Source organism: Micromys minutus (genome assembly GCF_963924665.1).
Source record: "Micromys minutus genome assembly, chromosome: 24".
Lineage (NCBI taxonomy): Eukaryota > Metazoa > Chordata > Mammalia > Rodentia > Muridae > Micromys > Micromys minutus.
This window is the reverse complement of record NC_137959.1, coordinates 41,997,252-42,022,417: the sequence shown is the minus strand read 5'-3', so window position 1 is coordinate 42,022,417 and position 25,166 is coordinate 41,997,252. Positions and strand designations below refer to the sequence as shown.

Sequence of the window (25,166 nt, the reverse complement as noted above, 5' to 3'; positions counted from 1 at the left end):
CACACCTAGCTAGATTACATTTTGTGTTGTGATATTCTATGGATCCCAAATGAAGTTAAGGATTACAACACAGCACATCTGGCATGTAGTTGTTTTACTGGTGTTTTCTTAGCCCAGGAGACAGATTTGTACTCAGAATCAAGGTTCCCTGGCAAACAAGCCTTTTTACATATTCCTCCCAGTAGAGGGCGCCCTCGGCAAGGCGCAGAAAGAACGGTTGTCGGCTCTGGGGAGTTACTTCCGTTTACCCACTTAGGTGATTGACACCATGGAATGTAGAGAGCCGATGTAAGGCTGACTTCACCTTATTGGTAGTAATTAACATCTTCCTTCCTTGTTTTGCTTCCTTTCCTTTGTTTTTTGAGGCAGGCAGGATTTTGCTATGCTAGGTCTGCCTAGCCTGGAGATCACTGTGTAGCCTTGGCTGGCCTACAACTCAGAGATCAGATTGCCTTCTCTGTCTTGGGATTAAAGACCATGCACCACCATGCTTGGGTCTTTTGTAGCCATTTTATACGAATGAACAATATATTCACGTGGTTTAAAAACAAGCACAGGCCAGGCATGGTGGCACAAGTCTCTAATCCCAGTACTCAGGAGGCAGAGGCAGGCCTCTTGAGTTGAGGCCAGCATGGTCTAAAAAAGTGAGTTCCAGGATAGCCAGGGCTACACAGAGAAACCCTGTCTCAAAAGCCAAAAAACAACTGGGTTGGAGAGATGGCTCAGTGGTTAAGAGCACTGACTGCTCTTCCAGAGGTCCTGAGTTAAATTCTCAGCAACCACATGGTGGCTCACAACCATCTGTAATGGGATCCAATGCCCTCTTCTGGTGTGTCTGAAGACAGTGACAGTGTAGTCATATACATAAAATAAATAAATATTAAAACAAAAAAAGTGAGCAAACAAAAACACACAAAAATCAAACCAACTAATCAAACAAAGAACAGGGGCTGGAGGGACTGCTCAGTGGTTAAAGTGCTTGCTGCTTTTCAAGAGGACCCAAGTTCAATTCTCAGTACCTAGGTCAGGTCTCTCACAATCCCCTGTAGCTTCAGTTCCAGGGGGGTGTGATGCCCTTCTCTGGACTCTTTTCATGTCTCTAAGGGTCATCTGAAGGGCTGGCCTAGTGCCACATACCTGTAATCTCTGCATTTGGGAAGTGGAGGCCAGTTGGAGCATCAGGAGCCCAGGGTTACACGAGATCCTATCTCAAACACATACACACACATACACACATATATACACACATACACACTCATGTACACACATACACACACACACATGTATACACATACATATACACACACAGAGAGAGAAGGGGAAATAATCTAATCAGTAAAGTGCTTGCCAGGGAAGCATGGGCCCTGATTTGACCCCCTGAACTCATATTTAGGAAATAAAGCCACATAGTGGCTCCGTTTATAATCCTGTGCTGAGAGGTTAGAGAACAGTTGGACCCCTGGGGTTGAATGGCCTGCCAGACTTGGTGAGCTCCAGGCCAGTGAAACACCCTGACTAAAAAGACAAGATGGAAGGCATCTGAGGTCCTCTGCTTCACATGGTCATAAGGGAGGAACACACACAGATACACAGATATACAGAGACACAAAGAGCCACTGGACCTGAAAGGTCACACATTGACCATTCTTTGTGATTTGAGTGGTAAATAGTTTTCATGGATTTTTGTTTGTTTGTATTTTTTTTTTTTTGAGGAACTTAGTACTTTTTCTTGGCAGCACATCCAACCCCGTGTGTGTGTGTGTGTGTGTGTGTGTGTGTGTGTGTGTGGTTTGTACTGAGAAAATTTCATATAGCCCAGGCTGGCTTCAATTGTCTATACGTCTGAGGATGACCCTGAATAATAACCCCTTTTTAAAAAAGTTTTATTGGTGTATTTTCTTTACTTATATTTCAAATGTTATCCCCTTTCCCAGATTCCCCTCTGGAATTCCCCTATTCCCTTCTCCCTCCCCTGCCTCTATGAGAGTGTTCCCCTTCCCATCTCCCCACCCTGGCATTCCCCTACAGTGGGGTACTGAGGCTTCACAAGGCCAAGGACCTCTCCTCTCATTGATGTCTGATAAGGCCATCCTCTGCTACATATGTTGCTGGAACCATGGGTCCCTCCATGTGTACTCTTTGGTTGGTGGTTTAGTCTCTGGGAGCTCTGGGGGGTCTGGTTGGTTGATATTGTTGTTTTACCTATGGGGTTGCAAACCCCTTGGGCTCCTTCAGTCCCTTTTTCTATTTTCTTGATTCTCTTGCAGATACCACCCAAGTATTAGGACAACAGGTGTCTATTGCTATGATTTTTATTTATTCAAATGTGTGTGTGTGTGCACTAACACACGCATGTGCATGTACAGATGCCTACAGAGGTTAGAAAAGGACATTAGATTCCCCTGGAGCTGGGACTACAGACATGGGTACTGAGAAAGAATCTAAAGTCCTCTGGAAGAGGACGGACCGTCTCTCCTACTCTGAGACAGGGTCTTATTTTGTAGCCCAGGCAGGCTTGGAAGTCAGTATGTGGCCCAGGCTGGTTGTCAATGTATATCCTCCTTTCTTAGCCTCCTGAGTTCTGAGATGCCTGATGTGAACTGCTGTGTCCAGACTTTTTATTTACTTTTTATTTTTTGGGTAAGGTGCTGAGAACAGATGCTGGCTTCCTGGGCTACACCTTCCCCTGCACATGTTCCTGATCTTTTCAATTTCTGTCTATGATCCGTTTTAGTTAATAGCAAACCGACAGTGACCTCTTTTGATGCCTGCCCTGGCTTATATACATCATTTCAGTTAAAGCTGAAGACACCCAACGAGGCTGGCCGTGTTATTCTGACTATGGGGAGAGAAGGAAGTCCTCTAGGAAAGGTTTCAGGGCTTGCCCTAGGGGCTGAGAATTAACACTCAGTGCAATTCTAGAGCTGGGCCTCCAGAGCCAGCCTTTCACAGGCCTGTAGGACAGACAGTGGGAGAGTAGTGAATGAATGACCCAGTAAGGGAGTTAAGGATTGTCCTCCCCCCTCCGCCAGTACCCCACGTGAGTGACTGCAGATAGCCAGGCTACCTAGTCAACAGTGACTCCCAGTCGGCCCCTTTCCAAATGAAATGCTTCCTTCTTTCCCCTTCTTTCCATTCCAAATCCAAAGAGCAAACACTGGGTTAAGGGGCCAGCCTTGGCCAGCCTGGCTCATCTGAGTGCTGACTTAAGTTATCCTTCTGGAGGGGAAGGGGAAGGAGTGGAGAGCTCTGCAGCCCAGCTCACTGGTAGAGGGACTGCGGGAGGAAGAGAGAAAAAGAAGATTCGAGAGAAGATGGAGGGGACGAAGGGTAGGAGGGGAGGAGGCCTTAGGGAGGAGAGAGAAGGGGCTTGGAGTGGAATAAATAAGAGAGATGAGAAGAAAGGCGAGAGAAGGAGGGCAACGGCGTTAGGGAAGGAGAGGAATGGAGGAGAGGAGAGAGAGAAAGAGAGAGAGAGAAGGAGGAAGGAGAAAGAGATCGGAGAACACAGAAGGTGGTGATAGAAGAAGAGGGGCTGGGGCCCACGGAGTGGGGAGGGAAGAAGGCGGAGGAAGGGAAAGACGAAGAGGAAGGGCCCCTCCTCCAGCTTTCCGTGGAGTTGCGCAATTGACACAGGCTGGGATTGGCCGCCGGATGTGCGAGATGCCCCGCCCCCGCCCCGCATAACCAATGGGAGGGAAGGGGCGTGGCCTCCATGGGAGTGGAGTCCCGGAGCGCGCTCTGGCTCTGCAGTAACCGCGGGCCCCTCTCCGAGGACCGTAGCTTGCTGTTCCGAGCGGCCACCCCTCCCGGCTCACTCTCGGAGCCCGCTCGACCCTCGCAGCGGATCAAGCACGCGTTCACTGGTTCCGGCAGTGTCCTCGCGGCGGCCATGGCCACGAAGATCGACAAGGAGGCGTGTCGCGCGGCGTACAACTTAGTGCGGGACGACGGATCGGCGGTCATCTGGTGAGCAACGCCGCGGGGCCGGGGCCGCCAGCAGTGACCTGCTTCGTGCCGCTCGCCGCCGCCGCTCACCTATGTTTCTTTTCTTCCTCCAACCCAAAGGGTGACTTTCAGATACGACGGCGCCACCATTGTCCCCGGCGATCAGGGAGCGGATTACCAGCACTTTATCCAGCAGTGCACAGGTAGGACGACCTGAGACCTTTTGGGAGATGGTGGGGACCCTGGGCAGCGAGGTGCTGGGTATCCAAGCCGCAACAGATCTGGGCTGGGGCTTTTGTTTGTTTTATTTTGTTTTTTGTCTTTGTGTTTTTGGAGATAGGGGTGACCTCCAACTGGCCAACCTCCTGCCGAAACCCTCTAGTACTGGTATGGTGGGCGTGCACAGCCATGCAAAGCAATGGTCTGGGCTTTCTAAAGTCTGGACTGTAGCCCTCCCCCACCCTGCCCCCAACCCCTGTGGACATCACCATCTAGTGACCCGGGGAGATTCTTCCCCTGGCATTGGTAGCTTCTTCCGCTCCCCGTGGTTCACTGGGTTTCCAGGTCAGAACCGGCAGTTCAAACTTCACCCTCTCTGATTGGTCACTGAACAATAAACGCCGAAGCCTCTGGGGGCTGCAAGCTAAAGGCAGAACCCAGGGCCCCACCCTCCTTTCTCCCTTCCATCTTTGTCCATATCTGTTTCTGTACAAGTCTTCAAAGAGACACGTACTAAGAGCGGATGCCCGATGTTGCTTATATGGGGCTTGGATGAAGTAAAGCTGACCTGTGAGGTCCCAGCGATGGAGCAATGGCCACTAGCTGGGGTGGGGCATTGGGGGATAGCTCCGGGAGCTGAAGTGCTCCTTGGTTTGGTGTGGATGAATCATGAAGATTTGTGACTTACCAAAAGCATCCCAGGGAACCCTAAGGTTTGTGTGTGTTAAGCTTCCCTGAGGTATGTGGACCCTGAAAAAACACTGGGCCTAAATGGCCACAGCCCTTGGTAGAAGCAGCTCAGCACAGTTGGTAGTGAGATCTCTAAAGGAGCTGGTCTGCAGAGCAACTCAGCATATTCTGGAAACAGAGGCAGGAGGAGGAGAGAGTTGGAAGCCAGCCTGGGCTGGGCATCCCCCCTTTCCTTCCCGAAAAAGCCTTTGAAGAGATTGGAAGTAGGAGGTCCCAGGCCTATGTCTCCTGTTGTCTTTAGCTTTGGAACTAATGTCAAACAAAAGCAGGCCATCTAGAAGCTAGGGTGGCTGTGACTTAGAATCCCTCTGGGGCTGCTTCCCAGCTGGGCGGGTTGGGGCCAGGTCCCTGTGGGGGTCATAGTTCCTCACCTGATTTCTCTTAGTGCTGCTGGGAGATTGATTGAGCCCAAGAGTGTGTGTTTAGGACAGTGCTGGTCAGAGTCTTTGGTGACAGACCCCACCCCCCAATCAAGCCAGGGTCATGTGGTTTCTTTCCAACTGCTTTCCTTTTCCCTTTCTTTTCTTTCTTTTTCTTTTTCTTTTCCCCCCAGTACTGGGTGTAGAGCATAGAGCATTGAATATGCTGGCTACATGCTCTACCACTGAGGTACATCTCAGCCTTTTAAAAAATTAAACCATTTTATTTTGAGACAAGTTCACACTCAGTAGTCAAGGCAGGCTTTGAACTTGAGATCTTCCTGCTTCTGCTTCCTGGTTTGTGCCACCCAACTCTTTAACTGCTTTCTGGTCTCAAACTTGGCTGGGTAACAGCCTGGCCTGAAACTCCTGGTCCTCCCTGCCTCTGCCTCCAAAATGCTAGGATTACAGGCATGCTTCACCTTGCCCGGCGGCATAACTTGTTTAATTGAATCATCTTTTGTATTTAGTTCATCTCAAACGGCATTTACTTTGTGCTGTGTGGTACTCAGATTAGCGTGAGATTGTGTGTTCGTGTGTAAGTGTTCTCCCGGCTAAAATGTCTCCTGGGAGTTGCTGCTAGACTCTATTCATCGCTTTTGTAAATAATTCACTTAGAACAACGTCGGCGTAAAGTGCGGAGCTGTGGAGTCTGTGTGCAGGCTTTGGCTCGGGAGCAGGATCTCAGCTTCTCTGACTGCAGCAAATGCTTCCAAAGTGGGACAGTTGCAGGCTCAACTTTCCAGAAGTTGGTGCACCATCAGCAGGATTGGCCCCAGAGTCTCTGAGTGCTGCAGGGCAGGTCCACTCCCCTCCTCACCGGGAGCCCAGCCGCAGCGCCTCTGCCTCTGTGACTGTTTTCTCCACTAAGCCAGAGAAGGTGACAGAGCTTCAGGCCAAGCATCCTGCTGGGAGATTCCTAACTGATGCTCCTGCTCCTGCACATCCGGCCTGGATGCTGCTTGGGGGACACTTCCTTCCTCTGGTGGGCTGTGGTTTTCTGCTCGGATCTTCCCATTGCTAACCCTCTATGGGGATAGGATGGCAATCGTCTGGCGTGTGAGCTAAAAATGCTCTGCAGGCTGCTTGTTGGTCCTGGTGAATGGACCGTGGGATCTGAGGCTACAGCTGCAGTCTGCTCCCTCTTCCCAGCCATCTGGTGGACATTGTACAGATGGTTCTGCTTCCCACGTCTGCTCTCTGTCCCTCCCCTGCTGAGGCCTCCTGAGCCAGGGACCCCACCCTCAGCACAGCATTCGTATTTGTAATCTTACCTACCGCTGTACCTGACCCCGGTGTCAGCCATGCTTCCCGTGCGTTGGCTCATTCTGAAGATTGCAAACCAAGGCCCAGAGAGGTTAAAGGGTTAAAGTTATCTGACACCAAGGAAGAACAGAGCTAGGACTGGACTCTGGGACCCATTGCTCTTGGCCCCAAGGAAGCGGTTGAGGGTCTTGTTCTTTGTTGAATGGTTTGCAGATTAGAAGATTTGCTTACTGGGACATAGGGAGATCCCCAATTCCCTGTCTTAGTAGGTCCCAAAAGTAAAGGTTTTTCCCCCTTATTTTCAAGCACCTCAGAGATGTGTAGAGTCCCACCCTGCCTTTCTTCTTAATAATTCCAAAATCCATAACAGAATGACTATATAGATATTAGTTAACCAAGTTACTTCTCATTCCTGTAGCTTTCATCCTGAGACTATCAGTGGGTGCTTAGCCCAGCACACAGTGGGGCCAGCCTACATCTACGGTGGCCTCCTGTGGCACTAACTTTAACCTGGGTCTGTTTGCGGGAGCTGTTTAGCTCATGGGGAGAGGTGGTTGCCATGGTGCTGAGGGGTGCAGGCTGTGCCAGTGTTCTGAGTTCAGATTCATGTTCCAGAAGCAGGCAAGCTGTCCATCTGTTGACCCTTCTGCCACAGTGCAGACAGCAGGAGTGTATGCTTAGGGCATAGTAAGTTCCTCCAATGTCACTGAGTAGGACTAGCATTTTATTTGGGGACGGAGGTCCTGTAGAAGTAGGGTGCATGCTGAGAGTGGCAGAAAGTAGGGGAAGCAGCTGAGCTGGGGGCTACAGGGAACCCAGAGAGCCTCATAGCATCTCAGCTCAGTCCAAAGAGGTGGAGGGACCATTTGCCAACCAGAGGGGGTGCACCCATCCACATGACAGCCGTAGAAATGGGGCTCATAGGTCTGTCAAGGGTGACAAGGCAGAGAATCCAGCTGCCCAGAGTCACATTTTGTTTTTGTACTTTGCAGGCAGCCCAAGAGTCTTTGTGCGCGCACACATGTATGTGGGAGCATGTGTGTGCACACCCATGTGTGTGGAGTGCAGAGATCAATGTTGATGTTTCCTTGATTACTCTTTACTTTGTTTTAAAAGTGTGTGTGTGCGTTGCGTTTTCCCATGCATGTATGTGCACAAGTCCATTCTCTCCTACCAGTCAGGTTCCAGGGATCAAATGCAGGCTGTCAGTCTTGGGAACTGCACTATTATCTGCTGAGCCTTTTTGCTAGCTTGCCACCTTTTAAGGCAGGGTCTTGTGTGGAATCTGGAGCTTGCCTCTGGAGAACCAGAGCTAGCATGCAACTGGACCCAGCTTTTAGGAGAGTGCTGGCCACCCAGATGCAGGCTCTCATGCGTGTGCAGCAAGCCCTTTCTCAACTGGGCCACACAACCCCAGAAGGTTCTTCTAGGTTAGTCCGAGGCTCTGTACAGAGAGGAAGTGAAAACCATTCAGGAATGTGTCCACCATTCAGAAATGTGTTTACTCTTTCATTGTTCTGCCCTTGGTCTGATTCATTCATTCTGTGCCCCATGGCTACTCTGTAGACTTACTCTGAGAACCGAGGCTGTAATCCTATGCTCAGCAGATGTTTCTTCCTCTCCCAGGAGGATTAGTCATGTGACCATGGACCTAGTCTTTGTCTACATTCTTGAAACGTTTCTCTCTATGTATTTTCTGATCCAAAGTAGGACAGTCCTGTGGCTTTTGGGCCGCCCACCTTCCTTTCTGGGGCTGAGTTCCGTCTTTACTACCTTTTGTTTTGTTTTTCTTGTGGCCCCTTCAAAGGGGCTATAAAGTACACTGTTAACTGCAACATTGTCTAACCATCTCCTGATGGACCCAAAGTCTTTGCTGGAAGCAGTTTTCTGTTGGAAGGAACCCAGGCTTCTGGGAACGCATCCAGTGTTCTGGTGTAGATTTTAGAACCTGTGGGGAAGAGCACAGATGAAGGATCCAATCTTTGCTCTAACCGAAGCCTGGCTGTGCTGTGTGACCTTGGGCAGGTTTCCCAGAGTCTCTGTTTCTGCGTCTGGGAGATGAGGATGGTTGTGGCTGATAAAGTGACAGGATATAGAAAGCTGCCTGGTATAGAGTAGATGCTCAGTGTGCTGCGCCACCATAGCTGTCTTGGGAGGTACCTGACCCAGGCAGGTTGAAGTAAACTGGATGTGTGGGGTGGTCCTTGAAGAAGGGCATGCTGGGAGACTGTCAGCAATGAAGTTTGGTTGGCAGCGATGCTGGGTGATACTCCCATGATTCTGTGGTCAGCCCACATCAGAGTCGCCATTTTGACTGAGGACATTGATTTGTATCCCATCTTTTATGAGGGTTGGGGGTGAATGGCTCTCAGATGGAACATGACCCAGACTTGGCTAATCCAAGTGAGCCATCCCCATCACATTTAGCCCAAGGTTGGAGCCTCACATGATCCCTCAAGCTGATCAGGGACTGGGACTTTGGACAGGGCTGTTGGGAAAGAGTCCTTTAATCTTTCTCTGGGATTAAACCCAGAGAGAAGGGAGTCACAGGACTCTTCTGCCTCTGACAGAAACCATGGGCAGCGCAGTCAAAGGTCAGGGCTGGAGATAAATTGGCAAGGCTTACACCCATGATCCAACCATGCTTAAAGCTGTCTATAGATTGTTGACTTCCCTGAGCCATTAGATTTCTTTTTCTTTCCTTTTGAGACAGGGTCTTGAAACTGTAGCCCAGGTTGGCTTGGAACTCACTATGTATCTCTGGCTGGCTTTGTAGCTTAAGATCACCCCCCCCCCAGTGCCATGATTAAGGTATGAGCCACCAGACCTAGTGGATTATTACTTTATTTACCTTCAAGTGTGTCGAGTAGCTTGGATACTGTTTGGTCTCCACTGATGCTTTTTCTGTTGCTGAGGACATGGCTCTGTGTTAGCCCTTTGGCTTTATAGCGTGGTGATTTTTTTTTTTTTTTTTTTTTTTTTGCCTTTGGGTTTGTAGTCATTTTTGTAGGTATGGCTGGCAGGTGTCCAGCTTTCTCATGAGTGGCCAGTGCCCCTCTCTTTAGAACAGCTTCTTAAATCTTCCCCCTCAGGAGCTGATGTAGCTTTGGGCAGCCTTCCAGGTGTTATAATCCTTTTCCCCGCCCCCGCCACATATACGGACACACAGACACACACATACACACACCGGCCATTCCCTTTACAGTTTAATTTTCCTCTTTGCTTTTTTTTTTTTTTTTTTCTTTAAGACAGTCTCACTGTTGAGTATTGGCTGGCCTGGAACTTGCTGTGTAGACCAGACTTAAAGGTCTTAAAGTCATAGCGATCCATCTGCCTTTGTCTGCTGGGATTAAAGGCTTGAGCTGCCACTGTGCCCACTCTCTTTATCTCCCACCCCCCTTTTTCTGTTTTACTTACCTCTTCTGGTGTTTCCAGAGATTTTGGTCTACAGAAAACCTCTTTACCCCCTTCCTTCATACTGCCCCCTTGTCCTATACTGTCTCTACATCCTACTCCCTCAATTTTCCTGCCCCCTCCCTCTCTTACCATACTCCATCCCCCTCTCCCTCTGCCCCCTGCATCCTGCCCCTCCCTCCACTGTCCCCCTCCCTCCACTGTCCCCTCCCTCCACTGTCCCTTCCCTCCACTGTCCCCTCCCTCCACTGTCTCCCTCCCTCCACTGTCCCCTTCCTCCACTGTCCCCTCCCTCCACTGTCCCTCCCTCCACTGTCCCCTTCCTCCACTGTCCCCTCCTCCACTGTCCCCTCCTCCACTGTCCCCTCCCTCCACTGTCTCACTCCCTCCACTGTCCCTCCCTTCACTGTCCCCTCCCTCCACTGTCCCTCCCTCCACTGTCCCCTCCCTCCACTGTCCCTCCCTCCACTGTCCCCTTCCTTCACTGTCCCGTCCCTCCACTGTCCCTCCCTCCACTGTCCCCTTCCTTCCACTGTCCCCTCCTCCACTGTCCCCTCCTCCACTGTCCCCTCCCTCCACTGTCCCCTCCCTCTACTGTTCCTTCCTCCACTGTCCCTCCCTCCACTGTCCCCTCCTCCACTGTCCCCTCCTCCACTGTCCCCTCCCTCCACTGTCCCTTCCTCCACTCTCCCCCTCCCTCCACTGTCCCCTTCCTCCACTGTCCCTCCCTCCACTGTCCCCTTCCTCCACTGTCCCCTCCCTCCACTGTCTCTCCCTCCACTGTCCCTTCCTCCACTGTCCCCTCCTCCACTGTCCCCTCCCTCCACTGTCCCTTCCTCCACTCTCCCCCTCCCTCCACTGTCCCCTTCCTCCACTGTCCCTCCCTCCACTGTCCCTTCCTCCAATGTCCCCTCCCTCCACTGTCCCTCCCTCCACTGTCCCCTCCCTCCACTGTCCCTCCCTCCACTGTCCCCTTCCTCCACTGTCCCTCCCTCCACTGTCCCCTTCCTCCACTGTCCCCTCCCTCCACTGTCTCTCCCTCCACTGTCCCTTCCTCCACTGTCCCCTCCTCCACTGTCCCCTCCCTCCACTGTCCCTTCCTCCACTCTCCCCCTCCCTCCACTGTCCCCTTCCTCCACTGTCCCTCCCTCCACTGTCCCTTCCTCCAATGTCCCCTCCCTCCACTGTCCCTCCCTCCACTGTCCCCTCCCTCCACTGTCCCTCCCTCCACTGTCCCCTTCCTTCACTGTCCCCTCCCTCCACTGTCCCCTCCTCCACTGTCCCCTCCTCCACTGTCCCCTCCCTCCACTGTCCCCTCCCTCTACTGTTCCTTCCTCCACTGTCCCTCCCTCCACTGTCCCTTCCTCTACTGTCCCCTCCTCCACTGTCCCCTCCCTCCACTGTCCCTTCCTCCACTCTCCCCCTCCCTCCACTGTCCCCTTCCTCCACTGTCCCTCCCTCCACTGTCCCCTTCCTCCACTGTCCCCTCCCTCCACTGTCCCTCCCTCCACTGTCCCTTCCTCCACTGTCCCCTCCTCCACTGTCCCCTCCCTCCACTGTCCCTTCCTCCACTCTCCCCCTCCCTCCACTGTCCCCTTCCTCCACTGTCCCTTCCTCCAATGTCCCCTCCCTCCACTGTCCCTCCCTCCACTCTCCCCTCCCTCCACTGTCCCCTCCCTCCACCCTCCCCTCCCTCCACTGTCCCTTCCTCCACTGTCCCCTCCCTCCACTGTCCCCTTCCTCCACTCTCCCCTCCCTTTACTGCCTCCTCTTTCCACCCTCCCCTCTCTCCACTGTCCCCTTCCTCCACTATTTCTTCCCTCTTCTGTCCCCTCCCTCCACTGTCCCCTCCCTCCACTGTCCCCTTCCTCCACTCTTTCTTCCCTCCTCTGTCCCCTCCCTTCTCTTGTTGGGGCTTCACTGCTCTTTCGATCCTGCCCTTCTTCCTGCCCGTCAGTCTGAAAGGCCTCAGGGCTCTGCCCTTCCTGCTGGCCTTGTCTCTCATTTACTAAATCTACTGGATAAGGCCTTTGGGCTGACTTGGGCCCTGTTCTTGACCCCGTGACCTGGTTCTTCAGCCAGGGGTGATTGTCTGAGTTCACTTTGGGATCCCCAACCCCCAACTACTAATAGTATTTTTATGGCTTTTGTCCAGAAGGCTCCTGTGCTGAAAAGACCTCCCCCTGCTGCACCCCTTCCCCCTTCCTCAGACCTTGTGGGTAGTCCACCATTTTACTTTCTAGGAAGGCTTCTCTATACTAGTTAAAGCCCAGGGTAAATGTCCCCTCTACTCAAATGTCACCCTTGTCCTCATGGAGTTGGCCACATGTATAATATGTACATGTGAGAGGGTGTGAATGCACACACATATGATTTCATGGCTTTGGTAATGTTCATGGTAGCTAAGACTTAAGCACACCTCCCCCCACCCCCGTGAGTATGTTGCTCCCTTTACTGGTCTGAGTCATGGCTTCTTCTGTAAGTGCTGGCTTTCTAGCCTTCTGTTTCCACTTCAGGAAGGAAATCCATGCTTCCTGGCCTCCAACCTGAGCACTATTCTGTGAGCTGTGTGACCTTGGCAAGTCACCTGGCTTCTCTGTGCCCCCTTGTGCCCACTGGAAGAGCAAGCCCCAGTTCAGGCAGATCTAAAACAGAAGGCCTGCCACCTCTGTCCACTCAGCCTGTCCTCCTGGGAATTGCTTTAATTTGGGGTTCTTCCCAAACTGACACTGGGCCCTGGGTGCAGGCCAGGGAATTGGGGGTGGGGGTAGACCCAGGAAGCAGGAACGAGGGTGTGGGTGGGGTGAGGCAGGAGGGTGGAGAAGCAGTAAAGGGAACTCATGCCAGCTGGTGAGACTGTAGGGAACAGGATGCCATTCTGCTGGGACCCTTGAAGATCTGGTAGGAGGTTGGAACACACGGCTCCCAGTTTATGTCTCCACTTCATTGGTTAAGGGCTGTCTCCAGGGCTGCATCTCAGATGAGTTAGGCAGTCAGAGATTTCATAGATAGGCCAGAGGCAGAGGCCAGGTGCTTTGGGAGCCAGCACTCCTAGGAGCATGTGGCAATACCCAAAGCCACGCCCACACATGCCTTCCTATTCCTGCTAGGGTCTGAGCCCGTGTCAGAGCTGATCTGTTTCACGATGCTGTACTGGGAGTACTTGGGAGAGCATAAACACATCCCACTATTATCTAGGTGGTCCCCAGCCATGCCTGAAGGCTGAGCCTGCACAGGAAGTCCCACTGTCCCTTCTGAAGCAATAACTCCGTAATCAGTGCAGAGCAAATGGCCCCTGTCAATAGTCTCCAGCACATGGCTGCCGTGGCCCTGTGCCAGGCGTCTTCCTGCAATCCTGTGTCCCAGAGTGCCTCTCCTACAGAGTTGTGTGTACTCCATTCTCAGAGGTGGCCAGCGGCCTCAGAGCATCGGTCCCCAGAGGCCTGTTACCGAGAGCAGAATTTTATATTGCCTTTTAATATTTATGTCATGGATGCACTCCGGAATTAACTTGCAGTGGATTTGGGGGAGGGGGGCGCAACCCTAAGGCTCTTGCATGCAGGGACGCGCTACTGTGGAGCTGCAGCCCCAACTGTCTTCTTCCTCTTTTCATTGTGAGAGAGAGTCTTGCCAAGTTGCCCTGGATAGTTTTGAACTAAGACTCCACCAGTCTTGGGTCCTGATTGTTAATTATTTATATTTATTGAGGCAGGGTCTGGATAGCCCTTGGCCAGCCCGGGACTCACAGTTCTTGTACCACTTTCCCAGACTCTGCCGATGTCTCCAGCTTTGCTGGTCTCTCTGCCCTCATGGACTTTGACTGACGTTTGATTCTGTCTTCCATCATTTCGACTTGTCCTTGGCAATAATGAGCAAGTCGACAGTATTAACCAGCACAGTGGTTAGTGGTGACCTTCCTGTGCCCTTGGCCTTTGTTCTTTTCCTTCCCCTTCAAAGCCAGCAGGTCATTTCTCACGACAGCTCCTGGTCCTCACTCTTCTACCATCCCCATTTCTCCATCTAGGAATTTGTAGTGGCGTTTAGCCAAGCTAAGTGGGATCACTCCTCATTCAGACCTCCACCAAGTCATATCTGTAAAGTCCCCTTTGCCACCTGAAGTCACTACCACAGGTTCCAGGGCTCAGAAACATTGATGTCAGACTGCCAAGAAACTAAATAGAATAAAACGTAAATTGTCAAGAAAGAGGGCATTCCCACCACCACCCCCGCTCCAGATGACAAAGGCTAGAGATAAAACAAGAGATAAAATGGAGAGCGGTAGGACCCAGCTCAAGCAGCCAGGTCATGATGGGGTGCAGGGGTCCCCCAGTCTACATACATTTAAGATTTTCCTGTGGCCTACTTGTGGTGGTGGGTTTCCAGGGTAGGCCTTTGTGTTCGGAGACCTGTGTCTCTGGGACTGGATTCTCTGTGGCTCTGCTCTCTAGCACCCAGCCTTCCTGCCTGTTACTCTGCGGTCTCTGGTTGCTTCCTGGTTGCCATGGTTACCAGCGGTGTTCTTGTCTTCATTACCGACTCACCAGCTCCTTCCTTCCTTCCCTTTTGTTTTCAGCATAATCTCTCTGTGTAGCACCGGTTGGCCTTAAGGCCATAATCCTGCCTCAGCCACCAAGTGTGGTGGTGACAGGTATGAACTGTTAGGCTAAGCTTGTCCAGCCACTCACAAAACTTGCTATGTGTCAGGTCAACCCAAGGGCTTGTTTTTGTCTCCTGGGTCCGATGACAGCAGATTGTGTTACTCTGTGGAGATTGAGAGGGGACTTCTCTGCATCCCCTTGGCTAGAGCAGCCAAGCCCTCCTGTGTGATCTTGCTCAGTGGAACACAGGAAGGGAGCCCGGCCTCCACCTCGAAGCCTCACACAGGCCAGCAGCTGTATGGATGCTTTGTCCTCTCCGTGCCCTTTGGTTAAAGGTCAGTGTGCAAATGCTGTCAGCTGCTAGGTGGCTGAGCTTTCTCTGCATCTCCTGCTTGCTCTCTGAGCGTGTAAGTCACACTGACAGTACCCAGGGGAAATGGCACCTCCCACAGCACTGAGCTGCTGACACCAAGACTGAAAGCTCCCGAGACCACAGGTGACTGACTGTTCAAGGCTCTTTCTGAGGGTGCACCATGTGCCAGCGCCATCTGGGCACTAGAACTGATGGAACAAGATGTAGTCTTCCAGGCTGCGTCTGTGGCCCCGATGGCAGAGTGCTTGCGTAGCTCTCAGGAAAGCCTGGGTTCAGTCTGTTCGCTATACAAATTGGACATAGTAGGGCAGGTTTGTAAACTGATCACCCATTTGCTTGGGAGGTGGAGGGAGGAGAATCAGGATCAAGGTCATCCTTGACTGCATGGTTCTGAGGCCAGCCTGGGCTACGTGAGACCTCTGGGCCAACTTAGCCTTAAGACTTGGATCCAACGGGATCTCATCTTGATCACAGCCTCGAGAAAAAGCCAACCTTCTTCCTTCTTTGGTGTTTGTAGTCTCACCTGAGTAACAACCGTTTTCGTGTTTGGTGTCATTGTGCTCACAGTTGGAGGGTAGTGATCAGATAGGGATGTCTTCTTTAGTCATCTCTGAATCACAGGTTGACTGGGCACTTGTCCGGTGACTGACTTGTGTAGAGCAAATCGGTGTTTGCCGGGCTGCGGGCGATCCGCAGTCACACCCAACACAACACACTGTCCTGAGGGTGTCTGGTCTAAGTGCTGTTTCAGCTGCTCTACGGCAGAGATAACTGATTAGTACTACACCTGTGCTGTGTCCGGGGACGCCTGGGGCTCTCTGTGTAATTTGGGTCTCCGGTCCGCCTATTCCCTGGAGCTCTAGCTCCAGAGCCTGCTGAAATCTGCTTACTCCAGTGCATTTTCTCATGTTCTCTGCTGGGTGGATGGCCTTTGAGGAGAACTCAGCCAGAATGGTTTGGGCTGCTGCTGGGAGGTGGGGAGGAGAAGCTAGCACATTATATGCAATGTGATCATAGACGCAAAACCATACACGCAGATGCCCGTGTGCTGAGATCACCCTAAGATTCAGCCTCCCAGCCCCTGAGAAAATAAGCCACTGTGGATGGAATCTTCAGTTCTGGGCTTGTGGGCTTTCTTTATGTAGTTCAAAATATTGCTGGTATTATCCTGTAGTTCTGGGATTGGATTTAGGGCCTTGCTCACCTTTGATACATCCCACCTCTGTTTTTACTTTTAATTTTCCAATAAGTCCTATTAGGTCGACCAGATGGACCTTGGACTTGCCATCCTCCTGTCTCTGCAGCACCTAGGGCTGTAACTCCATTGGTAGAATAATTTCTTAGCATGCACGCAGAGGCAGGAGGACCAGAAGTTTAGGATCATCCTAGGCTGCATAACCCAACATGAAACCCTGTGTTAAGAAAGGAGAGACAGATGTTTGGGACAAGAGGGTGCTGGCACATTTATTTGTTTTGCCCTGGATAGCTGTAATGAACAGGCCATTTGTTAAATAACATTTTTCTTGCAGTGTCTAATTAGCCTGAGGCTTCCACCTTTTGGCCTCATTCATTCACTCATTTTCTTGTGTTACGGATGGAGTCCACCCAAAATAGTGAGGGCCAAGGGAGGGAAGGGTGTGGCTTCAATAGTACAGCCTCCTTCCCCTGTATTGGAAAGAGAGCCTTATCCCTCTGGGGCCCTCTGCATGGTCCTACAGGAGCCAGGATGCAATAACTGTGTCCAGCCATCTCTGGGCTTTGATGGGATGTCAACCTTGTTTTTTTTCCTGCTTCCTCCCAGCTTCCTGGAGATTTAGCCCCCACCTCAGTCTGTAACCCCTTCCCTCCAGCCTCTCTTCCCCCTGCAGCCCTCCACTCCAGCCTGTAGCCTCTCCTCTCCAGCCTTTCCCACCCCACCTCTCAGCCTGCAGCCCTTCCCCTCCAGCCCTCCCCTCTAGCCTATAACCCCCCCCCCCCCCCCCCCGCAGCCCAGCCTGTCCCATCCTTGTTGTCTCCCCGTCCCTCCCACTCCCCTCCTGCAACCCCCTTCCCTTGGAAAGATGGCTGCTCAGTTCTTTGTGGGAGTGTTTCCCTTTTCTGAGCTTTGTTTGCACAACTTCTCTGAAGCCTGTGAGGAAGGTCAGGAGATCCTGGGCTCTGGGCCTGTGTCCTGCTTTTTTTTTCTTCCTTTGTCATACTCTGAAGTTCAGCTTCAGGGCAGAAATAGCCAAAAAAAAAAAAAATTTACTCTCTTTTTCTCTGCTTTCTGTGGGCCTGTGGTGTCCTCTGGCACAGGGACATGAGAACAGATGGGCGAACTGCTTAAAAGATTCAATCTGTGTGGTAGGTCACTCCTGCAATGACAGCACCTGGAGGGCTGAGGCAGGAGAGTCATTGCACATCTGAGGCCAGTTTGGGCTTATGGAGTGAGTTCCGGACTAGCCCTGGCTAAAGCAGGCAGCTCCGGACCAAGACGTTTTGGGAGCCTCTTCTGTCCAAAGCTTTCCTTTTGCTCATTCAGATTTCTGCTTACTCGGCACCCGGCACCCAGCCAGTGCTGTGCGTGATAAGGAAGTCACTGCGAGCCCCACTGACTATTAGTGCTACGTGGCAGCTCTTTGGTCCCTGGGCCTGCCCTTCGTCATTGTGGATGCAGTGTTGGGGGACTCTGCGGGGGAGGGAAAAGGGGACGAACCCCAACTTAAGGGTCCGCTGAGGTTTCAGATTTGGATGGGAAGGGTAGAACAGCTCCCACAGTCAGCGTGGCGGGACTTTATGCTGGTATTTTCTTGGTATTGTAGATTGCAGAGAAGACTTCCCCTCTGCTATCTGTTTACCATCCCCTCCTGTGGTCACTCCTTCCTTAGTTCACACTCTGTCTCCCACCTCCCTATTGCTGTCCCTGCCCGCTGTCCCCACCTCCCTGACCCCCCACAGACCCCTGCTGGGTTCCCTCTGTACTCCTGCTAGGGACTCCCCCATGCCTCATCTCCTAAGTCCTTCCCTCTTCCTGGTCTAGAAGGGAGACCGGAAGGTGGGTACGGGTGAGGAGAGGGCGTATTTAGGGGCAAAGCAGAACGGTGTCATAGGCTGTCATGAAGAGAGGGAGATGAGAGGAACCCAGGCAAAGGCAGAAGTGGAGCACTCCCACCGACTCCCCACTGTTGTTTATGGGGTGCTCAGTACATGGAGGCTTGGGTCTTTGCTAGCAGCAGCCTGTAGTGGGTGTCCCACCTGCTCCCACAGCTTCCAGAGAGATCAGCCTGTGAAGAGGTGATAGGTAAGACGGTCAAGGGCTTCTGGGTAGGTCCTGTTAACCCCGTGGCTCTCACGAGAAAAGCTCACTGGATGGGGGAAGTTGATACAGTTCCTGAATTGGAGGCAGAGCATCCGTCCCATGTAGTCACCCTAGACCTGGCATGCATAGTGAAGGCACAGAACTCCTCCCAGCATGGGCCTGGCCTCATTTACCCTTGGTGACATCCCCCATGGATCTGCAATAGGTGCCCTAGTCCTTTGGGTAAGGCTTCCTGACATGTTAGGTAAGCAGGGAGTTAAACAAGCAAGTCTTGAGTCCCCAACACTGCTTAGGGAGCCCCCTTTTCTGCTGAGGCTTTTTGAGGCATTTGTGGGGGAAGGGAGTCTGAGGGATAGCCTTGTCCCCTTGATGGTATGCCTCTGGTCCTGCAAAGGGTCTTGTAGAAAACCCACAGAGGGTCATGTAGAAAAGGGGACCAGACCTTTCAGGAAGCTTGGCCTGATCATTTCCTTAAAACGAGGCAGTGTGGGGCAGGAGGAAGGGTGGGGCTGGACTCTAAGGGGGCTGGACTCTAAGGACTTCTGCTTTTCTGTGCTGGAGCTCTCTTGTCCCTTCCCTTGTCCCCACTAGCTGTGTGTCCCATCCCTACGTTGCCTTAGTCTTTCCATAGTGCCTCTCAAGTTTTGGCTCAATCAGAGTCACCCCAAAGGCTTGTTCCCTCACACTGAGCTCTGCTCCTGAGCCACCTCCTGGGGTTTCCAGACAAGCAGAGTGTGTGTCCTTTGGGGTCATGTGTGTTGAAAGGCAGGCGAGGACTGAGCACTTACAGAGAACTAGACTGCAGCAAGAAAGCAACTTCTAATTCACTGGATCTCAACCCATGCGCCATGACCCTTTCTCAAAGGTGGCCTACGACCATCAACAACCAGATGTTTACATTATCGTTTATAACAGCAAATTTACAGTTATAATGTAGCAACAGGGCTGGAGAGATGGCTCGGTGGTTAAGAGCACTGACTGTTCTTCCAGAGGTCCTGAGTTCAAATCCCAGCAATAACATGACGGTTCACAACCATCTTTAATACGATCTGATGCCCTTTTCTGGTGTGTCCGAAGACAACTACAGTGTACTTATATATAATACATGAATAAATCTTTAAAAAGAAAAACAAAGTAGCAACAACAATTTTATGGCTGGGGGTCACCACAGCATGAGGGGGTCACAGCATTAGGAAGTTTGGGAAGCACTGTTCTAGTTTCCTGCCACCCAAATCCCACTGGAGACACAGAGTGTCACTGAGGAGGATGGCAGCAGGCCCAGGTGCCAGCCATCTGACGAGTTTTCCACCTTAGCGTGCGTGCGTGTGCACATACACGTGTGCACACATGGAGAAGTCCCCTTCGCTTATCAGCCCTTCCCTCGCTCCTGTTCTGAATGAGAAGCGGGTGGCTTAGGGCGTGGGCTCAGACAGCTTTGCTCCCTCGGATTTTGAAGAAAGCAGTAGAAATGGACTTCCTGAAAGGGCTGCCTGCTCTCCCTTGCTGTCAGGATGGCCGTGACAGCCTCGGGTTTCGATGCAATGGTAAAAATGCTGCCCAGGCCCGTGTCCACCCTCAGCTGACTTCCTGTCCAGCTAGGTCTCCAGTGTCCGGCGCTTGTGAGTGCCATCACTCCGGATTTCTGAAAATGTGTCTGTCAGCAGTCTTCCTGAGCAAACTGCAGCCACCTAGATAAGCACCCAGTCCGTAGCTCCGTATGTGGTTTGCCTGCCTCCCTCCCCCATGGTTGTTTAAATGAAGTCAGCACGAACTTCTGGAAGGTTCCCAAAGCCTGTAAGGGTGTGTGTGACTTACAACTCTGTGCACCAACTTGTCCTTAGGATACAAGTTTTACTGGGTGACTGCTATAGACTCTTCAAAGGAAATCTAGGGGCTGACAAGATGGCTCAGTGGGGCAAAGGTGATTGCCGTACAAGTCTGACGGCCTAAGTTCGGTCTCCAGAACCTACGTAAAGGTAGAAAAAGGGAATTAACCCCATTTATCCTCTGATCTCTTTATATGCGCCCTGTATCACTAACATGCGCTCAAAATAAGAAATACAACTAAATAAAAGTTTTATTTTATTTAAAAGAACCATGTTCCGTTTCTGTTTAACCCAAACCTTATCCGAGTACACACTCAAATGATTCAGTGCTGGCTGGAGAGACCGGTGCTCTCTGGGGCAGGTGTCTGAAATGGGTGAGGGGTAGACTTTGAGAGGGCCATCTTCTGAAAGTCCCTGGTGTTGCAGGAAAGCTGACCAACAGTCAGGGAGGGAGAGCTGATGTCCCTGGCAGGCTCACCACTTGGCTGGATGAAGGGTGAGGTCAGGGGCTCCAGCCATTGTCCCACACAAAGCCTTTGGCAAAGGACCCACAGTTGCTGGGCCCAAGACTCCATGCTGACACAGCAGGACCGGGAAGCCGTCACCGTGGAAACGGACACTGGTGGTGTTTTGTGTGGAGGCTGGTAGGGAAGTGGCTGGGATGGGTGCCTGCCTCCCCTGCAAATCACGGGTGAAATTCTGTCAGACGTTTCAGGGCTGGTTATTGGACACAGTGCTTAAAACACGGCCCACAGCCCCACCCCATTCATGCTGGGAAATGCACTGAGCTACTGGTGGCCCCTGGTGTGCATCTGCACTGGCTACAAGGCCAGTGTCCACACAACCTAGAAACCTTCATCTTCAAGAGTTCAAGGTGAGCCCAGGCCACATAGCAGCACCCTAGCAGCCCTGGCCCATGGTCTCAAATAGAAGTTTCTGTTTGGTGGGCCACCAAGGTCTCCTCCTCACAGATGATGGACAGAAGGAGCTACCATTTTGGAAGCCCTGGGGAGGCAGAGACAGGGAGATCCTTGGGCTTACTGACTGGCCAGCCTAGCATACTTGGTGGGTTTCAGGCCAGTGAGAGAGAGAGAGACCCTGTCACAAAGTAGATAGTATCCGAAACGTAGCACCCGGGATTGTCCTCTGACCGCTACACACATGCACTCACACCTTTACACACACACACATACACACACAACAAGTGTGCAACACACGGATGAGCCCTGAGAACACAGTGACAGGCATGTGCGACACCATGTTGTGTTACTCATGTAACTACCTAGATCTTGGTGAATCCAGAGACAGAGACAGATCCTGGTTGCCAGGGGCTGCGTGAGCCTGGAAGCAGCTGCTCTTGGGCCTGGGTTTCCTTTTTGGATGATGAGAATGTTCTAGAATTAGGCCGCAGTGATGTTTGTGCAGTTGTGTCCTTTAAAACGATGTGTGCGCGCATGCCCGAGTGCGCTTTTTTACCAGTGACATTTTTATAAGTTCCCGGCTGTCATAACATTTAGAGTTTGAAGAAAAGAACTTTAAAAATGTAGAATATCTCTACGATACTGTGTGCAGAGTACAAAGCGGTTGGGCTGGCAAGAGAGCTCAGTGGGTAAGGGGGCTTGCCACCAGGCCCAACAACCTGAGTTCAACCCCTAGTACCAACATGGTGAAAAAAAGAGAAAAGACTTTGCAAAATTGTCCTCTGACCTCTGAACATGTGACATGGCCTTTATGGACATCCACTGCCAATGACCGCTCGGTGGATCGGTGGTTCTGCCCCTGGGGGGTAACTGAAAGTGTGTAGAGTTTGCTTGTCAGGACTTAGCCATTCCCTTGTGTCTGGTGTGGGCCAGAGGTATTCTATGAGACCCTGTAATTCGTAGGACACTGGGTACATACATGTATCCACCTTTTTTTCCGGGCATACCTAATGGCTCACAGCCTTTCCCAGGGACATGGTGTCAGGGAGTCCTTACTGAGTGCCACACTCTTTGTTTTGGCCACAGATGATGTCCGGCTGTTTGCCTTTGTGCGTTTTACCACTGGCGATGCCATGAGCAAAAGGTCCAAGTTTGCCCTCATCACGTGGATCGGAGAGGATGTGAGTGGGCTGCAGCGTGCCAAGACGGGGACCGACAAGACGCTGGTGAAGGAGGTGGTCCAGGTAATGAGCACGTCAGCCAGGGTAGGGTGGGCTCTGGAGAGTCTTAACATTGTTCAGGGTGCCGGCCAGGGCCAGAACTCTTCCATCTTGATTGTTACACCACAGAACACCACAGCTGGACAGCCTGCTCTGCACAGCCAGCAGCTCGCAGACAGCGTGACCAGAGTGGAGACTGTTGCCTGTCCCATTGTGGATGGGGCCCAGCAGTGGCTATGGGGACCTAGGGGAGAGGGCGTGACCTTTCCCAGTTTCTGTGGTCGAGACACTCTTCACACTTGCTCATACCTGATGACAGACGGCGGGGGTGTGTTGTCACGGTTTGGTAACTTAAGCGTGACAGCGCTAGTCTCCACAGCACCACAGACAATAAGGTTGTTCGTCTGCCGAATTCATAGCAGTAAAACAAGGTGAGCGTGCAGGAGTTCCCAAAGTCTAGAAGCCAGAGTCCTTTCTTCTTTTAGGTATCCAAACAGCCATTCAAGTGACCCTTCAGTCTTCCTGTTGCCCAGGGGCAAGTGACATAGGCAAAGCAAAAAGGTAGGGCAGGAGAGATGGCTCAGTGGTTAGGAGCATTGTCTGCATTCCCAGAGAGCCTGTGTTTCCTTCCCGGCACCCACATGGTACCTCTCAGCCCTCGGGAGGAGACCCAGGGCCCTCTTCTGGACTCCATGATGAGTACGTGTGGTACACAGACACATATGTAGGCAGAACACCCATATGCATAAAATAAAACAAAACCAAAATGTCCTTGGCTCCCTGGCTGACACACTGGTTGCCTTTTTAAAAAAAAAATCTTTTCTTTTTTCTTTTTTTGAGACAAGGTATCTTAGTTAGGGTTACTGTTGCTGTGATGAAGCATGACCAAACAGCAAGTCAGGGAGGAAGGGGTTAATTCGGCTTGTGCTTGCTTCCATGGCACCATTTATCACTGCCAGAAATCAGGACAGGAACTCAAACAGGGCAGGAACCTGGAGGCAGGAACTGATGCAGAGGCCGTGGAGGGATGCTGCTCACTTGCTTGCTCCTCGTGGCTTGCTCGGCCTGCTTCTTACAGAACCCCAGGACCACCAGCCCAGGAGATGTTCCACCCACAATGGACTGGACTCTTCCCCATTGATCACTAGTGAAGAAAACGCTCCTCAGCTTGCCTGCAGCCTGACCTTATTAGAGGCATAGTCTCAACCGAGGCTCCCTCATCTCTGATGACTCTAGCTTGTGTTAGGCTGTCCTAAAACTACCCAGTAGACAGTGTCTTTCTCTGTTAGGTAGCTCTGGCTTCTTCGTAGTAACTCACTGAGTAGGCCCAGATGACCTGGAACTCACAGAGATCCCCCTGTCTCTGCCTCCTAAGTTCTGAGATTGAAGGTGGAGGCTGGCCATACCCAGCTTTTTTGTTTTCCTTTGAGTTTCAAGGGTCAAGCTGAGCTCCTTTCCCAAGCACTTCACAGCCTGAGTTTTTTGCAGCCCCTATCGATGGCCTCTGTAGAGATCCTAGGAGGGGTTCCAGGGCTCACAAGTACAGTAGTTAGCTTTATTGGATTTAAAGTAGGTTTTTATTTAATTCTGTTTCATGTGTTGTGTGTGTGTGTGTGTGTGTGTGTGTGTGTGTGTGTGTGTTCGTACACATCACTGAGAACATGTGGATAACATTATAAAGTCCCTTCTCTCCTTCCATCTTTCTCTGGGCTTCCAGGGACAAGTTCGAGTCAGCAGGTTTGCATCACCAGCACCTTTACCCACTGAACCATTGGCTGTCCCCCTCTGTTCTCTCCCTCACATTTAATTTTGTAACCCAGCCTGACCTGAAACTCAGGGTGATTCTCCTGCCTCTGTTCTTCGAGTGCTGACAAGCGAGCCACCCCTCATGGCTAGACTCTGCTTATTACATGATTGTCATTTTGCTGTGCCGAGGCTCCAACCCAGGGCCTCCTGCATGCCCTCTGCCGCCAAGCTCTAATCCCCGCCGGGGCTTTCTGTGAGCCTAGCACTGGCCGTGGTAGCCAAGTAGATTCATGAGAAGGGGTAACCCAGGGACTGAGGTGTCTGGTGCGTCCTCCGTTGTGGGAATACTAGTTCCTGGTTGTAGGTTGAAGTGGAAATGTCAGCTCTCCACAGAGCTGCATGAGGGTATCAGGGACTCCTGGCTGCATCCAGGCCTCAGTAGGCTCCTCGTCTTCTGGTTCTGTTTCTCTCTGGATTTGGCCACCCTCTGTCCAACAAAAGGAATATCCAGGCTTTGGTGATTCATCAAGGTCAGAACCCCAGAAGAGAGAGAGGCCTGCTATCTCTGTGGTAGTCAGTTCCGTAAAAGACCCCGACCGCCATCTTGGGGCAGGAGTGGGTGTTATGATTTGCAGCTACGATGAGGTTCCAGTACAGAGGACTGCTGGGAGGTATGCTGGGATTCCTGGTGGTGCGTGCCTATAACCCCAGCACCTGAGTGTAGAGGCAGGAGGATTAGGGATTGAAGCCTGCCTGGAACAGGAAGTCAGAAAGTTTACTGAAGGTTCTGTGTTCAGAGCTGAGCCCTGTCCACGGCTGGGCAAACCGGACAGATGCCCCCTTCCCCACCAACCACAGAGCAGCAGAGGCTACAGGAAGCTGGGCTGCTCCAGGGACACTGCCCTGAGTTGGGGAATGTGCTGAGCAGACAGCTCTCCTGGCTGAGGTTGCCCTGCCACACTGTTGTCTGCTGGTGCTCGGGAGAGCACACCCCGCTCTTTGTTCTAGTGCCTCTGCAGGCTTGTAAGGACAATGTGGTGGCCAGCAGGGGAGACTACCAGTGCCATGGCAAGCTGCCCCACATCAGAGCAGATCAGGGAGGCCTTGTGAACCGCTCTAACTCGCATGCTTTTTTAAAAAAATTTGTATTCACATACTGTTGAGTTTAA

The 25,166-nt window shown here is 51.8% G+C and overlaps 1 protein-coding gene across 1 annotated transcript in view; it reads left to right on the top strand.

Moving 5' to 3' along the window:
- Window positions 1-3,772: 3,772 nt before the first annotated feature.
- Window positions 3,773-25,166, top strand: part of COTL1 (coactosin like F-actin binding protein 1) — a 31,807-nt gene continuing 10,413 nt past the window's right edge. The window contains exons 1-3 of the mRNA XM_080937317.1: window positions 3,773-3,969; window positions 4,069-4,151; window positions 22,118-22,275. Of these exons, the coding sequence (XP_080793443.1) occupies window positions 3,893-3,969; window positions 4,069-4,151; window positions 22,118-22,275 (318 nt within the window). The 5' untranslated portion in view covers window positions 3,773-3,892. The remainder of the gene's footprint in view (window positions 3,970-4,068; window positions 4,152-22,117; window positions 22,276-25,166) is intronic.